This window comes from Myxocyprinus asiaticus, chromosome 1 (assembly GCF_019703515.2).
Source record: "Myxocyprinus asiaticus isolate MX2 ecotype Aquarium Trade chromosome 1, UBuf_Myxa_2, whole genome shotgun sequence".
In the NCBI taxonomy this organism is placed as follows: Eukaryota; Metazoa; Chordata; class Actinopteri; order Cypriniformes; family Catostomidae; genus Myxocyprinus; species Myxocyprinus asiaticus.
Window position 1 is genome coordinate 63,766,287 of NC_059344.1, and position 23,920 is coordinate 63,790,206.

Here is a 23,920-nt window from a genome sequence, read left to right on the forward strand (position 1 = left end):
TTATCAAATTTAAATGCGTAAATCTTAAAAATAGGCTAAAATAGTTTTTGAGTGTTACACAATTATTTAGCTCTGCAACTTTATCACTGGAAATTATTTGCATTTGCACACAGTTTATTGTGCTTTATAGATTTCATTAAACTTAGGATTGAAAATACAATACACCTACTTATTCTTATGACTACTTTCCACATTTTAGATTAGCATTTATGTCCACGAACTATTAAATAACACAAATGGAAGCATGGGAATTATCTTGTGTCCAGAAATGTTCAACAAATTAAAAAGTACATCTTATATTTTAGCTTCTTCAAAGTAGCAACCCTTGTCTCAATTACAGCTATGGTTGATATCCACTCATACTCATTCATTTCTAAAAAAGTTAATCAAAACTATTTTTGTAAAGAAATCATGTTTTTTTATATTAGTCTATAAAACAAATTCCAATCATTTAAGAATAAGCCTTAAGATCAAAAGGCTGTTTTTGTCAAAAAGTCTGTCAAAATATTTGAACTGGTACTGTGGAAGCTTTGTTTTAAAACTTTTTCACAAATGTGTTGATGTCATACTAAACAGCCCACATATTATATTATTAGAAAAATATTTTATTGGTTGCTTTACAATTTCTCCATTAAAAAAAAACAAAAAAAAAAACAATCACAACTACTATTACAACAACACAATTGTAGGTTACCCCCAATGTACATTGTGCTTTATATATTGCATTAAATTTAAAATTCATCAGTGCATTAATGTGTGATAAGGGTGTAACTACTGTATGTAAATCAGATTCTTATGGAGAGCATTTGTTGATCCAACTAATAGGAGGAACTTGCAAACTTTGGCACCGTTGTGGACTACCACCACAGAAAACATCAGGACATGGGGCAGCCGCCGGCCTCCTCATGCTTTGACAGGAGTGATATCCTGGAGAATGTCTTGAAACAGCTTCTGCACTGGTATTTCTTGATCTCAGAGTGGGTTTGTAGATGTGCACGAAGGTTTGAGCGGTCTGCAAACGCACGACTGCAGTGAGGACAGGAGAATGGCTTTTCACCTAAAAAGATGAAAAGATTTATCTGTAATCTTTTTCCAGCCTGATCTCAAGAAAATTACGTGACTGTGTCCGTTTTGTAAAATTTTCAATACTTAAATTCTGTTTAGGTCAAATAATTAGGAAGTATTTTATCATGTCTTCTGTTAAAGGAAAAGTTCACCCACTCACAAGTTCATTTACTCACTCCCATGTTGTATTATTTGACATTGTAGTATTATTTGTCTTGCTTCCATGAAATGCAAAAGGAGATCTCAGGCAGACTGTCCAAGCTTGTGTTTTCCATACAAAAAAAGGTGATTTATACGATTAGGTTCCAAAAAGGCACTATAGAAGTAGTCTATGTGGGTATTTACACTTGGTCACCTCATGCGTTTTTGCTGATTGGATTGCCATCAGATTTTGAAAAGACCAAGAGTAAATGCCCTCCAAGACGGATTCAAGACGGATATAAATCCGATCACACAAACCACTCCGGAGGTGGTTTGAGACAGATTCCAGACAAAACTCAGACAACTGTAAATGCATCTAACTCTTCAAGCCGCATCCTTTCTTCAGCATGAGGAAATGTGAAACATAACAGCTGCTGCCGAGTATTTGCTTTGGGCTCGCGTCGCCCAATAAATAATACCAAATTAAGAAACTGATGCATGTTGCAGGAGAGACATTTATTATATGCAGATCACTGACGAAACTGAAACTAAACACAATGAGCGCAGCTGACGCGCATGGATATACACTATCTTACCTACGACAAGCTCTGAGGGGAAAAATACACAGGGCACACAAATAATAATCACATCTTTTAAATGCGTTTCTTGACATTAGCATAATCACGGAAGTGAACTCTGTTTAATTTGCAAGTTGCGGGGAAATTATAGATGGGATTTATGTCCGTTTGGTGGAGACATTTATGTGTAAATGGAATGTACTCATTTAATCGGAAAGCAATCCGATCAGTAAAAGCGCATAAAGTGACCAAGGGTAGATACCCTCTATAGACCATTTTAAGGACTATTCATCAGTTTAAGGAAGTGATGTCTTTCTGCCCTTGAACATTTCCAGTTAGTTGTCAAACTCATTTAAAACAACAGCGGAAGGCAATTTATTCATAGTGACTTTAACACGATCAATGACAATCACGTTAATACGACTGTAATAAACTGTCATTATTAAAATGTGGATCATCTTGTTGATGCTCTCTGGATGCCTGAAACTAATGGAAATGAAAGTGTTAAGATCTCCGAAAAATCAACCGCACATGGAGACATGAACCACATTTTAATAATGACAGTTTATTACAATCGTATTACTAAGCGACTGACAACTGTAGCACACGTCTTATCTCTGGTAGGTGAACAATATTTATGCCAACTACTGGCTATTTTTGCTGGCTATTTAAGTAAGAGTATTTCTTTATGGGCTTTACAAGTGACCACAGATCGCTTCCATTATAATAAATCAAGCTGCAAATGTAATTTACATTTAGTCTTTAGCAAACGCTTTTATCAAAAGCGACTTATAAATGAGGAACATAAGCAATTTTTCACACAAAAGTCAACAATACTTGCATATCAAACTGTCAAGATCTCAGAGTAGCTGAGTAAAAGTTACAGCAAAAGAAAGAGACACACAAGAAAGAAACCTTGCCTTGTCTGCAAGTGACACGCTTGCAGCGTTAACAGCTTCATTATTCTCGACCTTGCCACAGAGGAGATAATTGTGAGCATCTAAACTACAATACACTCACTCAGTATCATGCTCAGTATCAACAGCAGGTCTGGATAAGTCACTTCAGGTAAACGTTTGATGTTCTTTGAGAAAATGTGCATTTGTAAAGGATCTGTTAATGATACCTCATTGTTTATTTCCAGTTTTTGCACATTTCTTATTGTTCTGTTTTATCTAACCTCTAGGGTATGTGCTTGTCAATTTATTTAGACAGTTCTGGGTTATGAAAATGCAGCTACCGGAAATACTACAGGGTCAGACATTCGCAGTAGCGTTCTAATTTCTTTGTTATTGTTTACGTCCTTGAAATGGTCTGTAAGACATGCATGCTAAATTCTAAGTTTTCTGAAGCGGTACGATAGCTTTGTGTAAGGAACTGACTGGTATTTAAATTCATATTCATTTATTATCTTCCCCTCTGCCGTATATCTAATTTGCGGTACCATCTTACACGCTTGCGACATCGCGATCAGACACATAACAGACAAGAAACAATGGCCAACTGTTTGGTGTCAATAAAATTCATTCATTCATTTCATTTATTTATGAAGCACTTTCCAACTAAACTTGTAGACCAAAGTGCTAAAAAATCAGGGCAGAAATATCATAACATAAAACATGAAGCAAATAACACTTAAAAACAGATCACACTAACCCATCCAAATGAAAAGCCAAAGAAAACAAATGAGTTTTTAAACAAGCTTTAAAAGTAGAAATAGTGGAGGCGACTCTAATTTCATGTGGCAAGCTCTTCCACAGACTTGGACCCGCGATAGTAAAGGCTCGATCACATTTGAGCTTTAAGTACGACCATGGAACAGTGAGAAGTGATTTGTTAGCTGATCTTAATGATCTAAAAGACCGGAAAGGAGAGATAAGATTAGAAACATAAGCAGGAGCCATTCCATGCACTGCTTTAAAAACACACAGCAGACCTTATATTTGATCTTGTACTGAACCGGCAGCCAATGAAGCAATGCCAGTATTGGGGAAACATGGTCCCTCTTCTTCACATTCACGAGCAACCTGGTCGCCGCATTCTGAACCAACTGCAGCCGTGAAATAGAAGCCTGACAGGTCCCAACATAAAGAACATTACAATAATCTAAACGAGACAAAATAAAAGCATGCATGACCTTCTCTAGAAGTCTTAGCTAAGAGAATCCGTTTAAGCTTGGCAAAAAAACAAACTCTTAACCACAGTATTGACGTGCCTATCAAATTTGAGATCCGAGTCAAAAACAACTCCCAAATTGCTTACTCAAAAACGTCAAAACAGTCGCAACTTGTCTAAAAGTGGCCTTTTTAATTTGAACACAAGCATGAATGAGATTTGAGAACTCAGCAGATAGAAAGATTATCAGTGAATAGAAGCTTACATTTTGGTCTGTTCCTAGCTATTTTATGGCTTCAGAAGACTTGGAATAGAGCTCACATGTTGTATGGATTACTTATATAGCGATTTTATGGTGCTTTTTAGAGCTTGGCTCTTTTTCACAGTATGGAAAAGAGGAGCTGCGACGTTAACCCAAACATCTCATTTGAACAGAAGCTTGGACATTCTGCCATTTCGTGTTTCATGGAAGAAAGAAAATAATATTGGGTGAGTAAATAATGACAAAATGTTCATTTTTAGGTGAACTACTCCTTTCAGAGCAGTTGAGAAGACTATATAGACCCTGAACATACCTGTGTGTGTGCGAATGTGTCCCTGGAGTAACCAGGGCCTGGAGAAGGCCTTTCCACAGAGTTTACACACACACGGCAGCGTGTGTGTGCGGATGTGCATCTTCAGCGCCCCTAGACTCACATACTCCTTGTCGCAATACTTACAGCTAAAGTACTTTTGGCATTGCCACTCACAGTGGAGTTGCCTCTGTTTGGCCAAGCCAGAGAAGGTAAAGTACGTTTTTTGGCAGTCAAAACACTCATCACGGCGTTCTTGACCTTTTCCAATGGTGGCAAGTCCAAACTGGGACACGGATACTTTGTTTTCTGGCTCTGTATTCTGTGGTTCTGGAGACTCCAGTACTGGGAGTGCAGGCTGCAGGTCTCGGAAGGCACTGGACGTTGCGGGTAAAGGGTAAGTGAGAGCCAGAATTGGGCCTTCTATGGGCAGGTTTGGGTGCTGTGGAGGCAGGTAAATCCTCGGATCGATAGGGTTCACCTGCAGGGTGGAGCTCAGTGCTGAGTTCACAAGGCATGGCGCTGGAAACAAAGCCTCGTGGGGATGCAGTGTATTCAGTTTGGAGCATGAAGACTCAGTATGGATCACCTCTGTGTGGAGATATGTGATAGATACAATCAGTACTAAATGTGGGACATTCTTATAACAATAGCTGTATTAATGAGTTTCAAATCTACCACCTGATAAAGTTGCATGATATTTCCCAAAGATCATTAGATCATTTTTTGCACTATTCATTTAAAGCAATAAATTGATCACATTTATGAATGAAAATACATTTTACTCAAGAACATGCATGCTTACTGAAATAAACACTGTTGTCGCCTACTACTAGGTACCAAAATGGAACTGAATCCAGCATCCAGTTGAGCTCTATAGAAAGTGTCTAGGGTTATTCACTATTAATAAATGAAAGGAGCATGTGATGCAGTGACGATAGTATGATATTTAAAAATAATTAGCTAAGATTTAGTAAAAACAAAATGCTAGTTGGGTGATTCTCATGAACCTGTCAAGAAAATGTCCTGGTCATATTTAACCCGAAATTGATAGAAAATAAAAAAAAGAAGAAGAAAAATGAAATTATATTTTGCATAATGAAAATGAAGCCTGCATTTAAGACCTATTTTTAGGACAAAGACTCTTTTTAAGACATTTTACCTCCCTTAATTCTCATTACCATAACGTGTCTGTATGTTTTACTTTTATTACTCCTATCATTTCCAATGATGATTCTCATTACTGTAACAGTCACTTCTTACTGTTTTACATTGTTTGTTCGGCTTTTTTTTAAATGCAATGTGAGAAAATTAAAGGCAGTTCCAAGAGAGTACTGCTATGATTATAAATACTTTACAATTAAAATCATTTATAATTTTATAACATTGCAGTAATGAGAATGTCACAATGACCACGTTTTTCCCCCGCATTGCAGTAATGAGTATGGGGGGGGTAAAATCAGTGTAACTGTCATGAAAATAACATCACAAAGTTAAAAAAAATTATAGCGTAAAAAAGGCTTTGTTTTCTATATGCATATTTTGATTTTGGATTAAAATTGGACCAGGATATTTTCTTGACAGGTTTTGTGAGAATCACAGCTGGACCAATAATCTGGGTTCCCCAGGTAGCTAATAAAATCAACACAAACTTTCATTGAAAAGAAACAGAGAAACAATTATAGTCACTGAGGTCTAATCCACTAATTCCCAAAATGTTCCTAAAATATACTGTTATGTTTTTCTACCAAAAGGTAGAAAAATGGGAGAACCAAACCATAGATTTCAAGCATTGCAGGGTAAAAGGATTCTCATACAACACTATATCCCCCTTCAGCTTTTCTAATGGGACACTTCAAACCCCAAAGCAAAGGCAAACAAAGAGCTCCTCTTTTGAGAGATTTTGCACCTGCTAAACTCTTGCCGCGTTTACGGTATCTTTTCTCGTGTTTTAGGAGTGTACAGAACATTTGTAGCATGAATCTTTGAGTAATGGACATGATATTTTAAGCAGTGACAGCACTGTCTTGTATACATGATACATCTAAAACTACATTAAATAACATTATTCAGTTTTTCTAAAGAATCGTCAAAGAAATGCATGGTGACAAGTCACAGCACATACAGTTTGCACTTTCACTTATACCTACCGTAGGGTTTAAAAGTCTGGGGCTTTTAGCATGGAAATAAACACTGACATTTTTTATATTTATGATGTAAAATAAATAAGTAATATTACATATACTGCAATAGTTCTAGGTCACTAATCAGATAAGCAATGACCATGCTTACTTTTTGTCAAGAGTCAGTTTTCCTTTCTTCCATTGAAGCACACGAGATACTTTTTTGAACATTCTCAAATCATGCTGAATAACATGATGTCATTCGAGAAAAGGGGGACATCGCAAATGCTAAATTTGAGTGAAAAGATTCAACTTTTCATTCAAATTGTTAAGCTGATAATTTAATTGGTAATGGGGAAAAAAACTCATTGTATTAGAAAAATGCAACATAGTATTATCAGCCATTTGGACCCCATATAAATCATATACAATATAAAAATATACATCCATATACATTTCAACCTAAAATCTTGATGTTAATACAAAAAAGTTCATGTCTATGTAATTTGTGAACTACACATTCATTCCAACACACACACACACACATATATATATATATATATATTCAATTTGATGGAATTTTGTTCTGAAATTGAAATGCATAAATAAAATTAAAAAATGCTAATATTAGCCATTTTTTTAATTTACGCATTTCAATTTCAGAACAAAATTCCATCAAATTGAATTGCTTAAACTTTAACAAAAATTAAGTCAGTAAAACTTAAATTTATTCAAGTTTTATTCATTTCAATTTGCTGGAATCTTGTTCTGAAATTGAAACTCATGGCCTAAATCTTAAAAATAGGCTAAAATACTGTTTTAAGTGTTTGACTAGGAAAATGTGTTTATTGATGTTGTAATATAAATTCTTCGTATTCCTAATAGGCCTATAAGTAACTCAACTTTATTTGAAATGATTGAATGGAAATAATAATAAAGCAATACGTCCTCCAAGTAAGTTACAACAGAAACTGTAGTACAGAACTGCCATTAACAAGCCTGACAAGCTTGAGAAACGACCAACGTCTTGTAAATATTTTATTCAGTCTAAGTCTGTAATCCGAAAATAACTTACCGTGTTTCTTTGAATCCAGCATTCCATAGTCAGGCTTCTTGTTAGTAAGGTGCTTCTTCACCAAGAAAGACCTTGGCATCGTACTTTGGGTCTTTTCAGTGAAATTATTACTGCCGCGGCGTCGGGACGAGATGGTGAAGTTGAATAAATAGCTGATGCTTGGAGGTTGTCTTTGCGCCACATTCTCGAGTAGAGAAGAGAGAGTCAGGTGCAAGGCTAGACGGAAATTATCAGACATCCTGTTGACCCAATCAGAATTACAGGACAAGTGCAAGAGGGCGGAGCCATGTACGAACCGACATATGGCAGCAAAACAGGTGCATGCATGTGTTCAAAATAGCTTGACTTTGTTTTTTTAACGAAACACGTGGTGTTTCCAGTATCGTACTTTGTGACAACTGCTCTATTTTCACCCTCTATTAGGATCCATTAGACAACTCTTTATTGGACAGCTCAAGATCTAACTTATCAAACTACATCAAACTTATTTTGACATTAAGGCTAAATGTAGAACTGAAAATATCTTATTTCAGTTTTTTATTATATATATATATAGGCTATAGGCGTGTGTCTGTGTGTGTGTGTGTATATATATATACATATATATAGTATGTATATACACTGGCAGCCAAAAGTTTGGAATAATGTACAGATTTTGCTGTTTCGGAAGGAAATTGGTACTTTAATTCACCTAAAGTGGCATTCAGCTGATCACAAAGTATAGTCAGGACATTACTGATGTAAAAAACAGCACCATCACTATTTGAAAAAAGTCATTTTCATCATTTTCACCATCACAGATCCTCCACCTGGTCGTCTAATGATTAGACGGAGACCTGGAGAGGCCTTCAAGCCACAGTGTCTCACACCCACTGTGAAATTTGGTGGAGGATTGGTGATGATTTGGGGGTGCTTCAGGAAGGCTGGAATCGGGCAGATTTGTCTTTATGAAGGATGCATGAATCAAGCCACATACAAGGTTATCCTGGAAGAAAACTTGCTTCCTTCTGCTCTGACAATGTTCCCCAACTCTGAGGACTGGTTTTTCCAGCAGGACAATGCTCCATGCCACACAGCCAGGTCAATCAAGGTGTGGATGGAGGACCACCAGATCAAGACCCTGTCATTGTCAGCCCAATCTCCAGACCTGAACCCCACTGAAAACATCTGGAATGTGATCAAGAGGAAGATGGATGACCACAAGTCAAACAAAGCCGAGCTGCTTGAAGTTTTGCGCCAGGAGTGACATAAATTCACCCAACATCAATGTGAAAGACTGATAGAGAGCATGCCAGGACGCATGAAAGCTGTGATTGAAAATCAGGGTTATTCCACCAAATATTGATTTCTGAACTCTTCCTAAATTAAAACATTAGTATTTTGATGTTTAGAAATGAATATGAACTTGTTATCTTTGCATTATTCGAGGTCTGAAAACACTGCATCTTTTTTGTTAGTTTGACCAGTTGTCATTTTCTGCAAATAAATGCTCTAAATGACAATATTTTTATTTGGAATTTGGGAGAAATGTTGTCAGTACTTTATAGCATAAATAAAAAATGTTCATTTTACTCAAACACAAACCTATAAATAGTAAATCCAGAGAAAATGATAATTTTGCAGTGGTCTCTTAATTAATTCCAGAGTTGTTTATATATATATATATATATATATATATATATATATATATATATATATATATATATATATATATTCTTTTCTTCTATTTATATAGAATCATTTCTTGTGAAAATATGATATATATGCAGTATATATATGACATACATAATACAAAAGGTAACAATTTGTATTTTATCAGTCCAAAAGAAAAAAAGTGCACAATGCAGATATAGAGTTCATTAAAAAAAAAGAAAAACAAAGAATTTAACAAAGTTAAAATATGAAAGCATATGTCTTATATATATATATATATATATATATATATATATATATATATATATATATATATATTTATGGTGGAAATGCGTATTCCAAAGTGTATAGGGCCTAAATTAGCAAATTCACTTTGATGTATTTGATGTGAATGTGTGGAAAATGTGCAGGTATTTTTGGTGCAGAATAAGGCTTGATCCAATTGCATTGAGAGAGTAGAGCCAGATAACATTTGAACATAAATACATTATAAAAACGCTATTTTTCTTCTAATGCATACGGATATCCTGTTTCCTTGGCTCAAATATACTTTGCATAGGCCTACTATAGACTTATATAAAGTGAAATGCACTTATTTAAGTAGCTTATAAAATCATACTAATTGGAGAAATAAAATAATGGCTAACAAGGCCTATGTATATCCAGTACGTGAAAATGGCAATTAACTGAGGGTTAAATAAAACAGAATGTGGACTGAGTGAAAATAAAGGTCATATCTAGGCTGATGAATTAGAGAGTGAATTGCTGTAAAAGATTATTATAATTATTTTTTCTTTAAAATCTGTGCATTAAAGATATGTAAGAAATGTGTAACGGGGATGGAAATATTTAGTCTATTCAAAGTCGCCACCTAGTGTGCCCCTAATGCAGCCTAATCACATTATAATTGAGATTTTTAGCTCAAATTTGGATTCCTGCATTAAAAAAAATCCAACAGTATATTCTATTGTTTCACGTTTCACATGTTCACACTGGGTCAGTAATTATTCCTGTCACGTTTCGAGATTTCACTTTGTGTATTTGTAAACCCGGGGTTAACGTTATTTGAAAGTTTACGAGGTTAATACAATTAACTGGATACATCTAGTACAAGTAAGCCAACATCATGCGACGTGTCGGCTATGCGACTTCTTTTAATGACTTCTTGTTCATCTATGAAGTGACGTTAATCTCTGGGCGTCTTCAAGGAAGAAAAATCCACAAAAATGGCAATTCTGTCATTATTTACTCACGTTACATATCGTTCCAAACCTTGGTCCTTTATAGTACTTAACGGTAGGGCCGTTGCTAGTGGGGTGAAAGGTGGGAACGATTCTAGGGGCCCAGAGATCCAGGGGGTCCTACAACAAATTTGAAATTGTATTTTTTAATAGGTAAGGGGTCCAAAGCAATATGGAGTCAGGGGGCCTAGAATTCCTGGCTACAGACCTGCTTAACGGACAAAGTCCCTAACTGTCAATATATGGACAAAAGCTGTTCAATTTCCCTTGTTTCACAGAAGAGAGTCTGTGATACGGGTTTGGATTTACACAGAGGGTGAGTATAAAAATTACAGTTTCATCTATTGAAGTGGTGGTGGCATAGTGGACTAAAGCACTGAACTGGTAAGCAGAAGATTGTTGGTTCAATCCCCACAGCCATCACCATTGTGTCCTTGAGCAAGGCACTTAACTCCAGGTTGCTCCAGGGGGATTGTCCCTGTAAAAAGGGCACTGTAAGTTGCTTTGGATAAAAGCATTTGCCAAATACATAAATGTAAATCTATTCCTATTAAGTCTTCTGAAAACATATGATAGAAGAGAGAAATTTCCATGTTCTGCATTTCCAGCGCTTATATTTAATGAGGCAGTTTATTATTTGTTGGCTGTTGCTAAACAGCTGCCCAATAAATGTCATTTCAGGCTTTTGAGAGTCCACTAAAAATCGGTCACTGGAATAAAAATATCTTTGATATAAAAAAGCCAATTTATATTGTTTGCAAAAACATGTGAGCTATTTACTCGGTTGAATTATCATCAGTGATGAAAGAAGCTTTTTGACACAGTGGGTTTCCAGAAGTAAAAGTCCTATTGAGGCGACGTGATCTTTAACAATAACTTTTATTGACAGGCCTACTGTGAGCTACGAGGAAGCTACAGTCCGCGTTAATTAAACTTAAACGTTTAAAAATCGTGTTTAAAGGAATATTTCAGGTTCAATACAAGTTGAGCTCAATGGACAGCATTTATGGAATAATATTGATTACCACAAAAACGTATTTCTATTTGTACCTCCTTTTCTTTCAAACAGGCGCTTACAATGAAAGTTAATGGGGCCAAACAGTAAACGTTAAACAATCACTGTTTCAAAAGTATAGTCACAAGATGTAAACAATATGTGTGGTAAGATGATTTTAGTGCGAAAAATTTGCTTACATTTTCCATGTAAAGTTATATATACAACTCAGTTGTCAGCCGCTTTGTAGAAACACATCTGCTAAATGACTAAATGTTAAATGTAAATGTATGACAAAGTAAGGCTCTTGCCACGTTTACGGTCTCTTTTCATCATGAGTGTACAGAACATTTGTAGCATGAATCTTTGAGTAATGGACATGATATTTTAAGCAGTGAAAGCACTGTCTTGTATACGTTATACATCTAAAACTACTTTAACATATTTTGTATTCAATTTTTCTAAAGAATCATCAAAGAAATGCATGGTGACAAGTCAAAGCACATACAATTTGCACTTTGAAACCATGAAAACAACAATTTAAACTTTACAGCTCACATAATACACAAGTTTTAACAGAAGAATGAATAGAAGTGCTTTACTTACAAGCTTCACATTTCTGCCTTTAAACCCTCAAAAAATTGGCCCCATTCACTTCCACTGTAAGCGCCTCACTGTAACCTTGGTTTTGAGTCGAAATCATTTTCTGTGATAATCAACAGTATGCCACAAATGCTGTTGATTTGAGCTTAACTTGTATTAAATGTAAGAATATTCCTTTAATAGTGGAATTCCAAGTGAAGAAGATCCAGCAAAGAATCCACCAATCAGAGAATAGCAGCCAACAAAGCCAGACAAATGAGCCCAGCAGCAACCGACCATTTTCATGACACACTGTGAATAACGAGTCTCCCTAAACTCTAAAATTCTTATGTGTGTATCTATCTATATCTATCTATCTATCTATCTATATATATATATATATATATATATATATATATACACACACACACACACACGGTACACAATATATGAATATTTTGCTATAAATGTAAATTTTTTGACAACCCAAAATCAATAGTTTTACATATCTCCATTGTTTTCAATGTGATTACATCATTTACAATGATTCCTGGGATTGTAGTTTGTGCCCCTTATGAAAGTCGTACTCAGTCTTGTACCTTTGTCTTTTTGTCCAATTTTTAAATACTTCTTTGCATCAAATCAAGGTTTGTATGCGATTCACCTCAGAGCTGATTGGTTTGGTACATGGTTTAGAACTCTTTTAGAATGGTTTTGATTTTGGTGCAAAAAAGATCAATATTTAAGTACGTTTTATCTATAATCCAACACTTCATGAGAGGGTGGAGACCAAGCGGTCTCTCGTGTGACTATACGTGTTGCCATGGATACAGATGTAATCTCACGTTCTCCACTAAGTTGAGACATCCAGGATAAGCACACAAACGCACCATTGTGAATAAAGAAACCGATAAATACAGAACCAAATCCAACCACGCTACTGTACAGCATTCCTCCTCCTCACTTGTAAACAGCACTGCTGTTCCAGCTGTGACGCACGTGCGTCAGTTCTCGTGTTTCAAATGCCAATGCGATTACATCACACACGCATACCACTGCTGACTGGAAGCATGATTTAGAGTTAAAAAAAACTTAAATATTTTATCTTTTTTGCACCAAATGTGATCGTGTCGCTTTAGAAGATATGAATTTAACAGCTGGTGTCGTATGTATGACATTTATAATGACTGTCTGTGATTTGTGGAGCTTCAAAAGAGTAATCTCCATTAACTTACATTTTAAGGACCTACTGAGCTAAGATATTTTTCTTCAAATGTGTTCAGCAGAAGAAAGTCAGTCATGCACACCTGGAATTTCATGAGGGTGAGCAAATAATGAGAGAATTTTAATTTTTGGGTGAACTATCCCTTTATGAACAAACTGACCCTCCTGACAAAATTCAACTGCTTGTTTTCTCAGGACACATCTTTGTGGTATGTTAATCCCAATTGTAAACATTGTCTGGCTCAACTGAACACTTTATCATAGGATCACATTTCAATACTAAGTGTAAACAGGGCCACTATGGACCTCTGAAAATGCAATTTGTTGCGGGCATCTTAACCTAGGGTTAAAAGCCTTCGATTGAGGCAAAAAAAATAATTCAGAAAAAAGATACAAGTAAATTGTTTAATAAAATATGAACCTTGTAAACTTAATGCCTAAACAAGAATTTAACTTGTATATAAAGAATAAAAAACGTACATAAAGTCATTAACATTCTTGCAATTCAGAAAAAGGACAAAAATAGATGCCTGCAAATATCAAAAAGAGAAAAATAAGTTGTTGACAACATCAGTGCTTATCCAAAAAAAAAAAAAAGGTAAAATTACAGTATCATCCATGCTTTGGATTATCCTTTAATGCCAAAGTGGTGAAAGGTAACAAAAAGTTCATTTTACAAAATCAACATTGGGACAAGACAAGCATCTTGAGCCATTTTACAGCTCCTTACCCATACCAAAGCATTCTTAAAGTAAATAGTCAAATCTCTTTCAAGTGAGAACTTGAAAATCAGCCAAGTTCCTGCCAAGATTGCTCCAAGGAAAAGGAAACACTCGTGGAGGTCTACAAACCTTTCCTTGAAGTTGGAGATGGACGAACAGTGCTACTAATCCAGTTCCAACATTAAACAACATGCAAACCAGACCATAAAGTGAAACTTGTATAAAAATTGTCCCATATTTAAATCATCCATGTGCCTTTTACACTGGGAGTAAATAAAACTAATCTCATGAAGATGTCTTAATCCTCTCCTCCTCCATACATATCTGCTAGCTTCTTGAAGCGTGGGCCCCAATCATTGAGGAAGTCGTAGTCTTCGTCCGCTCCGGAGCTAGAAGAGTGGAGGGAGCTGAGAGATCCTGCATCTGAGCCTCCTCCTTCAAAGTCAAACACCAGCAGTGAGTCATAGGGGGGTGCAGTAGGGTCGTTATCTGCGGCGTTCAGATTCTACGGTACAGAAAAACAGTCACGATTAGTATTTTGACTCCTTAGAACAAGACCTTTTCCCTTCTTAAAACAAGTTCTATCTGCTTACGTCATCAATGAATGTGCCAATCTCCTCAGGGTTGCCAGGTCGAGGCCTATACTGAGGTGCAGGCAAGAAGGTGGGAGCCACATCATTTCTGAACACATCAGGTTTGTTGTCAAGGCCTCGATGCAGCACACTCAAATCATAATCCTGTGGAGAAAGAGTGTTTGATATGAAACAAAAGGAACCACAGAGGAAACAAACTACTACAGAGTAGAAATAGTCTGTTGTTATGCAATCTGAAAGTTGTCACTAATTAAAAGATCTACAACAGTAACAGTAAAAAGCGGGTTGTGATTAGTTCACTACTTTATCTCAGAATCAATCTTGAAATACTAATGAAATCAGCAACCAAAAACTGTCAAACACCTGAAATATTAAAACTAACCTGATCATCTTCTCCACCTCCTTCCTCATCATAATAGTAGATGTTGTCTCTTAAATCATCTTCAGCAAGGAGTGGCTCTTTCTTACTATCCCTTTTCCTCCTCAGGAACAAGAGAAGCAGAACAACAAGCACTGTGGTAGAAGGAAAATAAAAGTTACAAACTTACAAGAAAAAAAAAAAAAAACTGAGCAATTCATTAATGGATATATTTGGAAGTGATTATTAGGATGGTTCACCCAAATATAAATTCTCTCATCATTTACTCACCCTCATGCCATCCCAGATGTGTATGACTTTCTGCTGAACACAAATGAAGATTTTTAGAAGAATATCTCAGCTCTGTAGGTCCATACAAATGTAAGTGAATGGTGGCCAGGGACCAGACTCACGAAACATTCTTCAGAATATTCTTAACTACCATTTTCTTCTCAAGTTAGAAATAATAAAAAAAAAAAAAAAAAAAAAATTACAAATATTTTGTATTCCAGAAAAAAACATTTTTCTTAAGAAAAAAAAAAAAAATTCTTATAAATTGTTGTAAATAACTTCTTAAAGTAGGGATAACCTCACAGTTCTCTTAAATCCTAAAAGGTAAGATGTTTAATTAATTTACTGGGTTTTTTCAAATGTGACGCGTTCTATCACGTTGAGTCAGAAGTCATAATGGGCCGTTTAAGTAAAAATGCGATTTTAGACCAAAACAAGTTTTTGACTGTTTTGTGTTTTATGCCATTTTTATTTTTGGCTTGTAAATCATGTTATCACCAAATTCAAACAATAAATGTTATTTAAGCTTCATAATGTGGTGACCAATCATGCTAATTCAAACAGATGCGCTGCATAGTATGCTTTCTCAGCGATATTTAGAGTTCATAGAAACATAATTATAACATTAGTAAGCTGAAGCTTTCTTTTTCTCCCCCTTTCCACATCCCTATCAGAGTTGGCCACAGCGGAGACGGCCTCTGCCATCTTTTCTCATTTACCCGCCTCTTACATTCCAAGGTTATATAATTATCAAGCTTCCCAATTGGAGAAATTTTCCTTGCAGTAATTTCCTCAACAAGAACAAATTAAAATTCATCAAATGTTTACCTGCAAGTCAATTCTCCTATGACGGGTAGTGTCGTTAAACTAACACATTTCACGCACTTGACATAAAAAAATAAAATAAAAATAAAACTAAAAAAAAAAGATTGTGAGGTGCTTACTACTTAAAAGGTTAATAAATACATTTATTGTTACGATTGTGTTGAAGTATTGAATTTGTTGTGGGCTAGACAAGGCAACTCCATGAGCATGCTAGTATTAGACAAATATTTGAGAACTTTTAAAATGTTCAAGAATTGCTCTTAGGAATGTTCTTACGAACTTATAATTTAGCCTAAGAACTTTTCTTAAGAACATTTTCGTGAATCCGGACCCTGAACTTTTATGCTGCCTTTGTGTGCTTTTTGGAGCTTCAAAGTAATCCATAAGACTCCAGTGATTTATCCCATGTCTTCTGAAGAAATCCAATCATATTTGGGTGAGAACAGACCAAAAATGTCATTCCTTTTTCACTGTACATCTTGCCATTGCAGTCTCTAGGCATGATCGTGATTTCAAGCTTGATTATACGTCCTAGTGCTTGACACATGGGCAGAGCGCTAGATGGTGCTATAGGAAGTGTAATTGAGCTTGAAATCATGATCACCAAGGTGACAGCTGTCAAGATTTATAGTGAAAAAGGAGTTATGCTTTGGTCTGTTCGCATCCAAAATCGATTGGATCACTTCAGAACACATGGATTAAACCACGAGAGTCATATGGATTACTTTTATGCTGCATTTATATGTTTTTTGGAGCTTCCAAGTTTTGGTCACCATTCACTTGCATTGTATGGACCTTCAGAGCTGAGATATCCTTCTAAAAACCTTTGTGTTCTGCAGAAGAAAGAAACTCATACACATCTGGGAAGGCATGAGGGTGAGTAAATGATAGAACTTTCACTTTTGGGTGGGGTTAGGGTGATATCATGGAAAACAGGATTGTCCTTGATCTTTTTGACCCAAGACTTCAAAGCAAATATACTTCTAACTTTCAGAACTCAAAATTCCTGCCCAGTCCCAACATTTCTATCATATGTAAAAAGCACAGGTATTTCAGTTGCATCGAATTTACGTGTAACAAAAGAACACAAAACAACATATCCGCCTTTGCTTGCATAGATTACTGGTCCACTGCAAGGAGTTTTCCTACTTAGCAGTCCTTGCTTTGGATGCTCCTTTAACTAAGAAGTGCTTAAACATATCAAACAAGCTTTTTTCAAAACCCCAGAAGAAGATATCCATTGATACTCCATCATAGGAGTAAGATGTACGGGAAGTTTGCCAAACATGCTGTTCCTGGATATATATATATATATATAACAATTAAATCAAAAGCATCTTTAGTCAATTTAAATGCATGAATGAAATTACATACACAGCAGAACCAAGATGGCCCCCAGGATTCCAAGAACTATAGACAGTGGCACCCCTGCAGTAGACCACTTGTCATTGCATTTGAAGTCTTGTCCTGTGCAGTCACACACAGTTGCTTGAATGGTGGTGTCCTGGTGCAGCAGTTGATCATAAACCCTCAGGAACACAATGTAGTTACCCTGTTCCAATGGAGTACTGAGGCTTAGCACAATGCCTGTTGCTACAATGGGCACATTATAATAGTTAGAATACACAGGCAGACTGAATATTAAAAGACATTCTCAAAGTTAACCCAATACATTGTTAAATCCTTACCAGTGTCATTCATCCTGGCATTCCAGTTTTTACTTGTGTCTCCTTGGGTTTCAACGCGAAAAGGAGCAGAATAAGGATCTCCATCTTTGTCGGTGATAGAGAGAAGCACAGGTACTGGTTCATGATTGCAAATCTGGATAGTCCTTTCATTAATAGAGGGAGCATTGTCATTTACATCCTCCAATTCAATGATCAGGGTTGCTGTGCCAGTTGCTGGAAATTCATCTGCATATAAAAGCACAAACTTATTAGAAAAAGCTACACTAGTAAGACATCTTTCATGAAAACGAAGCACAAATTACCATTATCTGTGGCCAAAATGATAGCTCGGTATTTGCCATCTTTGACAAAGTTAGACTCTCTGTCCATGAGGCTCCAGACTTTGATCACTCCAGTCTCTTTATTTACATTAAGCCATCCTGCAGGATCGTTGCCAATTTTATACCTGTGAAGACCAAAATATACAGGTTTATACAGTTGAAAAGGAAAGCTCATTGAGACAAACTTTGTTGTTGGCTTGACAAAGCCTGCCTGAAAGTATACCAGAGTTTGAGGTTTCCTTTAAAAGGTAATATAAGTCATGTGTAGTTTAAATACTTGGAGAGTTTGAAGAGAGATTTGAATTTAAGTTTGTACAACTAAAATATTTTGTAGAGACAAAGCCAAGATAAAAGTTGGTATGACCCACCTAACAAAAAAAGGTCCCAGAACATCCCCTAAATGACCTTTATGAACGTCCCACGAACGTCCATGTGTAGGGTCCTCTTGCCGTCCTCCGGACGTTCAAGCGGATGTTCACAGGATGTTTAAGGGATGTTCACAGAGGCCATTTAGGGGACGTTCTGAGGACCTTTTTTGTTAGCTGGGTTAGTTTAATTTTTCCTTTGAGTTGCAAGGTGTCAGGTCTGATGATAAAAGAGAACACATGGGCGAATGGATTTTGCAAGTGTTATGGAAATGTCAGATGAGGGATGATATAGGGACGTTCGCAAACTCGGGCCCAGACGAAAAACGTCTGCCAGCGAACGTTACAAAGCGGACCAAATGCGGACCTAAGTGGACGTTCGCAATATCCGGGGGACATCCCGTTTGCTGGGGAACTAGGCCTGTGTAATTAATTGCACATCACGACACGAGCATGTGCATGCTGCATTTTTTTTCACTCAGAATTCTTTGAGGTTTAATGCCATTCTGATCGGTGCACATCTTTTGCACACTGACAAAATCTCATTAATCAGAATGCAGTGCACAAAAAAGTACAAGTGCGAGAACAGAAATGAGAGTGAATAAAGAATAAAAAACTAAAAAGGCATAAACTAAATAAATAAATAAAAAAGACACCATCCATCCTTTCCCTTCCTGAAATATTTTTGAACACTGAAAATTTCTAATGGAAAAATGTATGAAGGAAAACATGTGCCAACATTGCTATATATAAAAAAAAAAAAAGCAATGGGTGTTTCTCAATGCTAAAAATGCAGAGAACGGACTTGCATTCTTATGAAGACCAGTCAAAGCTGCCTTGGAAGAACAAAGGATGCAAGCTTTGAGATGTGCTGCGGTCTTCCTGTTGCGCAATTGACCGATGCAGCACATTTGTAGCCAGTTAGAGAACTACTAGCATCAAACACCAGTGAAAGTATTAAAGGAATATTTCGGGTTCAAGTTTAGCTCAATTGTTTGTGGCATAATACTGATTACCACAAATTTAGTTTGACTTGCCCCACCTTTTCTTTAAATAAAAAGCCAAAATTTGGTTTACAAGTGAATGGGGGCCAATTTTTACAATACTCACTTTTTCAAAAGTATAGATACAAGACATAAATAAAATGCATGTTTACATGATTTTAGTGTGATAAATTCACTTACTAACCTTTTCTGTGTGAAGTTATAGCCAATTTTACAACTTTGTTGCCATGACAAAGTAATGTCAACAAACCCTAAAATGACTATAAAATGACAATTTAGATAACTTTAAAGCTCAAATAATACACAAGTTTTCACAGAAATATTAGTGCAAGTACTTTTATAAAATGATAAGCTTCACATTTCTGCCTTTAAACCCTATAAAAAAAAAAAAACAGGGCCCCATTCACTTCCATTGCAAGTATCACTATGTGACGAGTGGCCGGGCTGTGAGGGTGCACAGCCGGTGCTGAATCAGCTTATGAGCGGGAGAGCGAGATAAAGGGAAGTCGGAGACGCCAGATCGAGAGAGATGCACGTGGCCACACTGCATGTGTGTCTGTGTTCATTTATGTTTTATGTTGTTTTAAGTTCATTTACATCATTAAACCTTTGACTGTTCAGCCGGTTCCCGCCTCCTCCTTGCCAATCCTTATACTGTTACACACTATAATCCACTCTATAAGATTTTTGCCTTTTAAAGGAGGGACGAATGTAAATACATTTTTGGTAAGTCAACAATATGCCATCAATTGACCTCAACTTGCATTAAACCCGGAATACTCCTTTAACATCACACCAGTAAGGTTTTGCAGGACTGTGTTTATTACTTTATTAAAATGATGCCCAACAAAGCAAATGCTGACGGAGAATGACAGCTCGTGAGACTCACGGGCTTACAGTGTGAAACTCTTATGGGAAAACACGGCCAATGTTCTTCGTCTGCCACCATAGTGCCACTATGACTTCTGGGATTCAAATGAGTTCTTGCCCACAAGTAACCATACAATGCAGTCTCGATATTCGGCCTGATCAAGAACACATCTGGGTAATTTTATGCATTCTCGGTACTTGCGTTCATGAGTATTGGAATTTAACTTCAGCAGTGATGACGTTAAACGATGCCACGAGCACGTAACACATGAGAACGCACATTGAGAAACAGCCAATATGACATTTTTGTCTGTATTGCACAGGACTAGTATGAACAGCATATTAAAAAAAGGAGCAACAGTTCTCACGTTATTTTCTGTGATTTTCCAGTGTCTGGATCAGTGGCTGTATATGTAACCAATTCACTTTCAACTGCAAAATCTTCAGGTCTGGAAATGACTTTCTCATTTGGATTAAACACTGGAGGCTCGTTCACATCTTCTACATTCACGGTGACTGTGGCAGTGGAAGTGGGCAAAGAGCCAACAAATGGATCATCGTTCTCAACAATCACCGACAGAATGTATTGTTTGGTCTTCTCAAAGTCCAGTGGCTAAATGGAAGAAAAAAGGGTTTTTGTTTAGGTATTTCACTATAACCTGTACTGCTCTTCAGATTTGAGACCTAAAACTCAGAGAATTAAGCTTGAGCCATGGGTTCGCTCTGAACTTTGACCTACAAATTACATCACAGCTCAATTGCCTTGTCAAACTTATGAATAAAGTTCAGTACCTTTACAGTGATGATGATGCCCTCTAGCTGGCTGGGTCCAGTACTGACATTGAAAAAACCATTTTTGTCACCGCCAACAATCCGATACTTGGTAGACCAGGCAGCTGATCCAGGTTCATCATCATCAGTAACTGACATCTTGGCCACTACAACACCCACTTTATTCTCTGGGACAGATGCAGTGTACTAAAAACAAACAATTTAGCATATTAATTTAATACAGTACAGTATATACTATAAATTGTTGTAATAGTATAAATAAAAGAACACTGAATCTACTTTGTTTGACTGAATATCCAGGCAAATATATGCAAGTTATGTGCCTTACTGTGTTGTACTTGAACTGAGGTGCGTTATCATTGCTGTCAGTCACTGTAATGACAGCTGTGCCAGTGGCTGAACGACCTTCTCCGGACATGTCAGCAGCTCGAATGATCAAAGTATATCTGGAATATTTCTAAAAGGAAAGAGGATTTACAGTGAGTTTGCCTTCATTACAATAATTTTTTAAATCTAGTCATCAGATGTAATTTCTAACCTCTCTATCCAGGCCAGTTTCATTCACACGAATCCCTCCAGTTACAGTGTTGATATCAAACATGTTTGGATTTGGAAATGGTGGATCCTGGCTGACAATTGTGTATCTGACTTCAGAGTTGTCATTATCTGGCTCATCGGCATCAGTGGCAGTGACCGTCATAAACTCATAATCTTCAGAGAGATGACGAAACGGTTTAGTTGGTATAAGCTAAAGTGATAAATCGCATCAAAATAAAAGGTTGGTCAAGAATCACTTCATTTGAGAGAAACTACACCACTCGCTTACCTTTGGGAGCAGCTTCAGGAACGTGTCCGTTGAAAGGATTTTGAGTAAACACAGGGCTGTTATCATTTTGGTCAATCACATTGACAATGACATCCATGGGAGTCTCTTTGACATTCACATCACCAGCTCCAACAGCATGAGCTATGAGCTGAAGACATGGGATGAAAGATGGGCATGTTAAGAGACAAATATATCCAGTGACATTTAACCATTTAGAAGATGGCAGCTTTCAAGAATTTAAGAAATTCATGATTAGACATTTACAATCCAATACTGAATAAAAGCTCAAAACAAACACATTATTACATTTTAAACAGACTAAAATCACCTTACATGGTATGAAGCTTTTTTTTCTCTGTCCAGTGGCTGAGTCACAAAGAGATTCCCTGTCAATTTGTCAATGGTGAAAAGCCCTTTAGGGTCCAGATCAGCCCCTTCACCCGTGATGCTGTACACCATCTGAGTTTCCTTAGCATAATCTGACTTTATCTACATACAGACAGAAATGACAGAACAAAATCAGTTACAGATAGGCCCATTTTTCCATATCAATATCACTTTCAACAGTCACTTCAATATTCTCACTCACTTGGACCAGCGTTTTTGGGAAAGGACCTTTACTGTTCTCAGGTTCATTGACAGGAGGAATAACCCAACCTCTCTTTCTCCTCTTTAGACCGGATGAAGGCTTTGGAAATGTCAGGACTGGAAGATCGGAGGGAGATTCCATCTGGAATACAAAAGTTTGATTGATTTGTTCTGCTTTGATTTAAACACCATTAAAAACACTGTATACAAACTGAAAGTGACATAAACAATCAAACACTATGCACTACCTTTAGAGGTAAACTTGAGATGATTGAGTTTCAGCCGATTTCCTTTTGTAACCAATGCTACTTTTTCAGCATCTGTTTACGAAACTGCATTTTTAGAACCATCTCGACTTGAATTTACTGACTCGATTCAGTGGTAAAATGTCTCCAGTTAACAGCCAAGGGGCAAAATGCTCAGCAAATAACTTACATTTTGGTTTGTTCATCCAACATAGTTATCACATGGCTTAAAAAGACAACACCAAGATAATGAAATGGTAGTATTTTAATTCTGGGGTGAACTAATTATTTGTAGAAATATTTCTTTAATTACACATTAACCGTCTTTTTGAATGATAAAAGAAACATTTCATAAAGAGTCATGCATACGCAATCTGGACTACATTGGTTGCCCCTTATGATTGTTGTGCGCAGTAGAGAAATGTGTCTTATTTTACTGCACTCAGTCTATCATCATATTCAATTTCACAACTTAACTAGAACAATTTCTTTTGATTCAGTAGTGCAGCAGGAAACACTGTCAGAGTATTTTAGTATGTTTTTGAACTTCTGCACCAATCAACAGATTTGAAACAATTAAAAAGATTTAGTTCCAGGATTATTATTTTTTTTTTTTATGGAACCAGTTCCAAATGAGAACAGGTTCTTGATTCCCAACCCCATCCATAAACATATACACAATGTAATGTATGAAATGCCCAGAAGAGGACAGGCCTGTATTGTGTTACTCAGCAGTTCCTTGAATAAACTTGTGTACCTGTGGAATGGTGTTCACCACCGCATCCATATGATGCTCCTCATGATTATGTGCACGCTCAACTCTGACAAAAGCTGTATGTTTCTTGCCACTGGAGTCCCAAGCGTGCACAGAAAACACCTTGTGGCCTTCATGAAGAGTAACTTGTCTCTTCAGCGTTACAGTTCCATCCATGTTCACGTCAAACCGCTTGTCAACGGACCGAAAGAGTGTTCTTGTTCTTCCATCGCAGGTATTGAAATTTACTGTCAGAAACAGATTTAATGGGCACAGAGTTAGGCCAGAAAGAATAGTTTCATACTATAGATTACAA

The 23,920-nt window shown here is 36.6% G+C and overlaps 2 protein-coding genes across 18 annotated transcripts in view; both read right to left on the minus strand.

Moving 5' to 3' along the window:
* Nucleotides 1-616: 616 nt before the first annotated feature.
* Nucleotides 617-7,813, minus strand: LOC127445319 (zinc finger protein SNAI2-like). The gene is made up of 3 exons (XM_051705351.1): nt 7,670-7,813; nt 4,475-5,062; nt 617-1,057 (listed from the first exon to the last, which is right to left on the minus strand). Exons 1-3 carry the CDS (start codon nt 7,746-7,748, stop codon nt 876-878), a joined length of 849 nt encoding a protein of 282 aa, XP_051561311.1. The 5' UTR covers nt 7,749-7,813; the 3' UTR covers nt 617-875.
* A 5,941-nt stretch (nt 7,814-13,754) lies between these two features.
* Nucleotides 13,755-23,920, minus strand: part of LOC127444543 (B-cadherin-like) — a 98,679-nt gene continuing 88,513 nt past the window's right edge. For 13 of the 17 annotated variants that reach the window (XM_051705233.1, XM_051704352.1, XM_051705071.1 and 10 more), the window contains 8 exons: nt 21,192-21,377; nt 20,768-21,012; nt 18,143-18,285; nt 17,841-18,065; nt 17,527-17,745; nt 15,061-15,191; nt 14,679-14,822; nt 13,755-14,590 (listed from right to left, as the gene is read on the minus strand). In XM_051705233.1, coding sequence (XP_051561193.1) covers nt 14,384-14,590; nt 14,679-14,822; nt 15,061-15,191; nt 17,527-17,745; nt 17,841-18,065; nt 18,143-18,285; nt 20,768-21,012; nt 21,192-21,377 — 1,500 coding nt within the window. In that variant the 3' untranslated portion in view covers nt 13,755-14,383. Of the gene's footprint in view, nt 14,591-14,678; nt 14,823-15,060; nt 15,192-17,526; nt 17,746-17,840; nt 18,066-18,142; nt 18,286-20,767; nt 21,013-21,191; nt 21,378-21,519; nt 21,649-21,729; nt 21,903-22,017; nt 22,166-22,350; nt 22,507-23,920 lie in introns of all 17 variants that reach the window. The other 4 variants (XM_051704520.1, XM_051704437.1, XM_051704670.1 and 1 more) reach the window with 3 other exon arrangements.

Excerpts from the sequence above, each read along its gene's own strand:
- LOC127445319 (XM_051705351.1), bottom strand. The coding sequence starts at position 7,748 with ATGCCAAGGTCTTTCTTGGTGAAGAAGCACCTTACTAACAAGAAGCCT. Across the intron at positions 5,063-7,669 it reads GCTGGATTCAAAGAAACACG|AGGTGATCCATACTGAGTCT; the intron begins GTAAGTTATTTT and ends ATCTCCACACAG. Across the intron at positions 1,058-4,474 it reads ACACATTCGCACACACACAG|GTGAAAAGCCATTCTCCTGT; the intron begins GTATGTTCAGGG and ends TCATCTTTTTAG.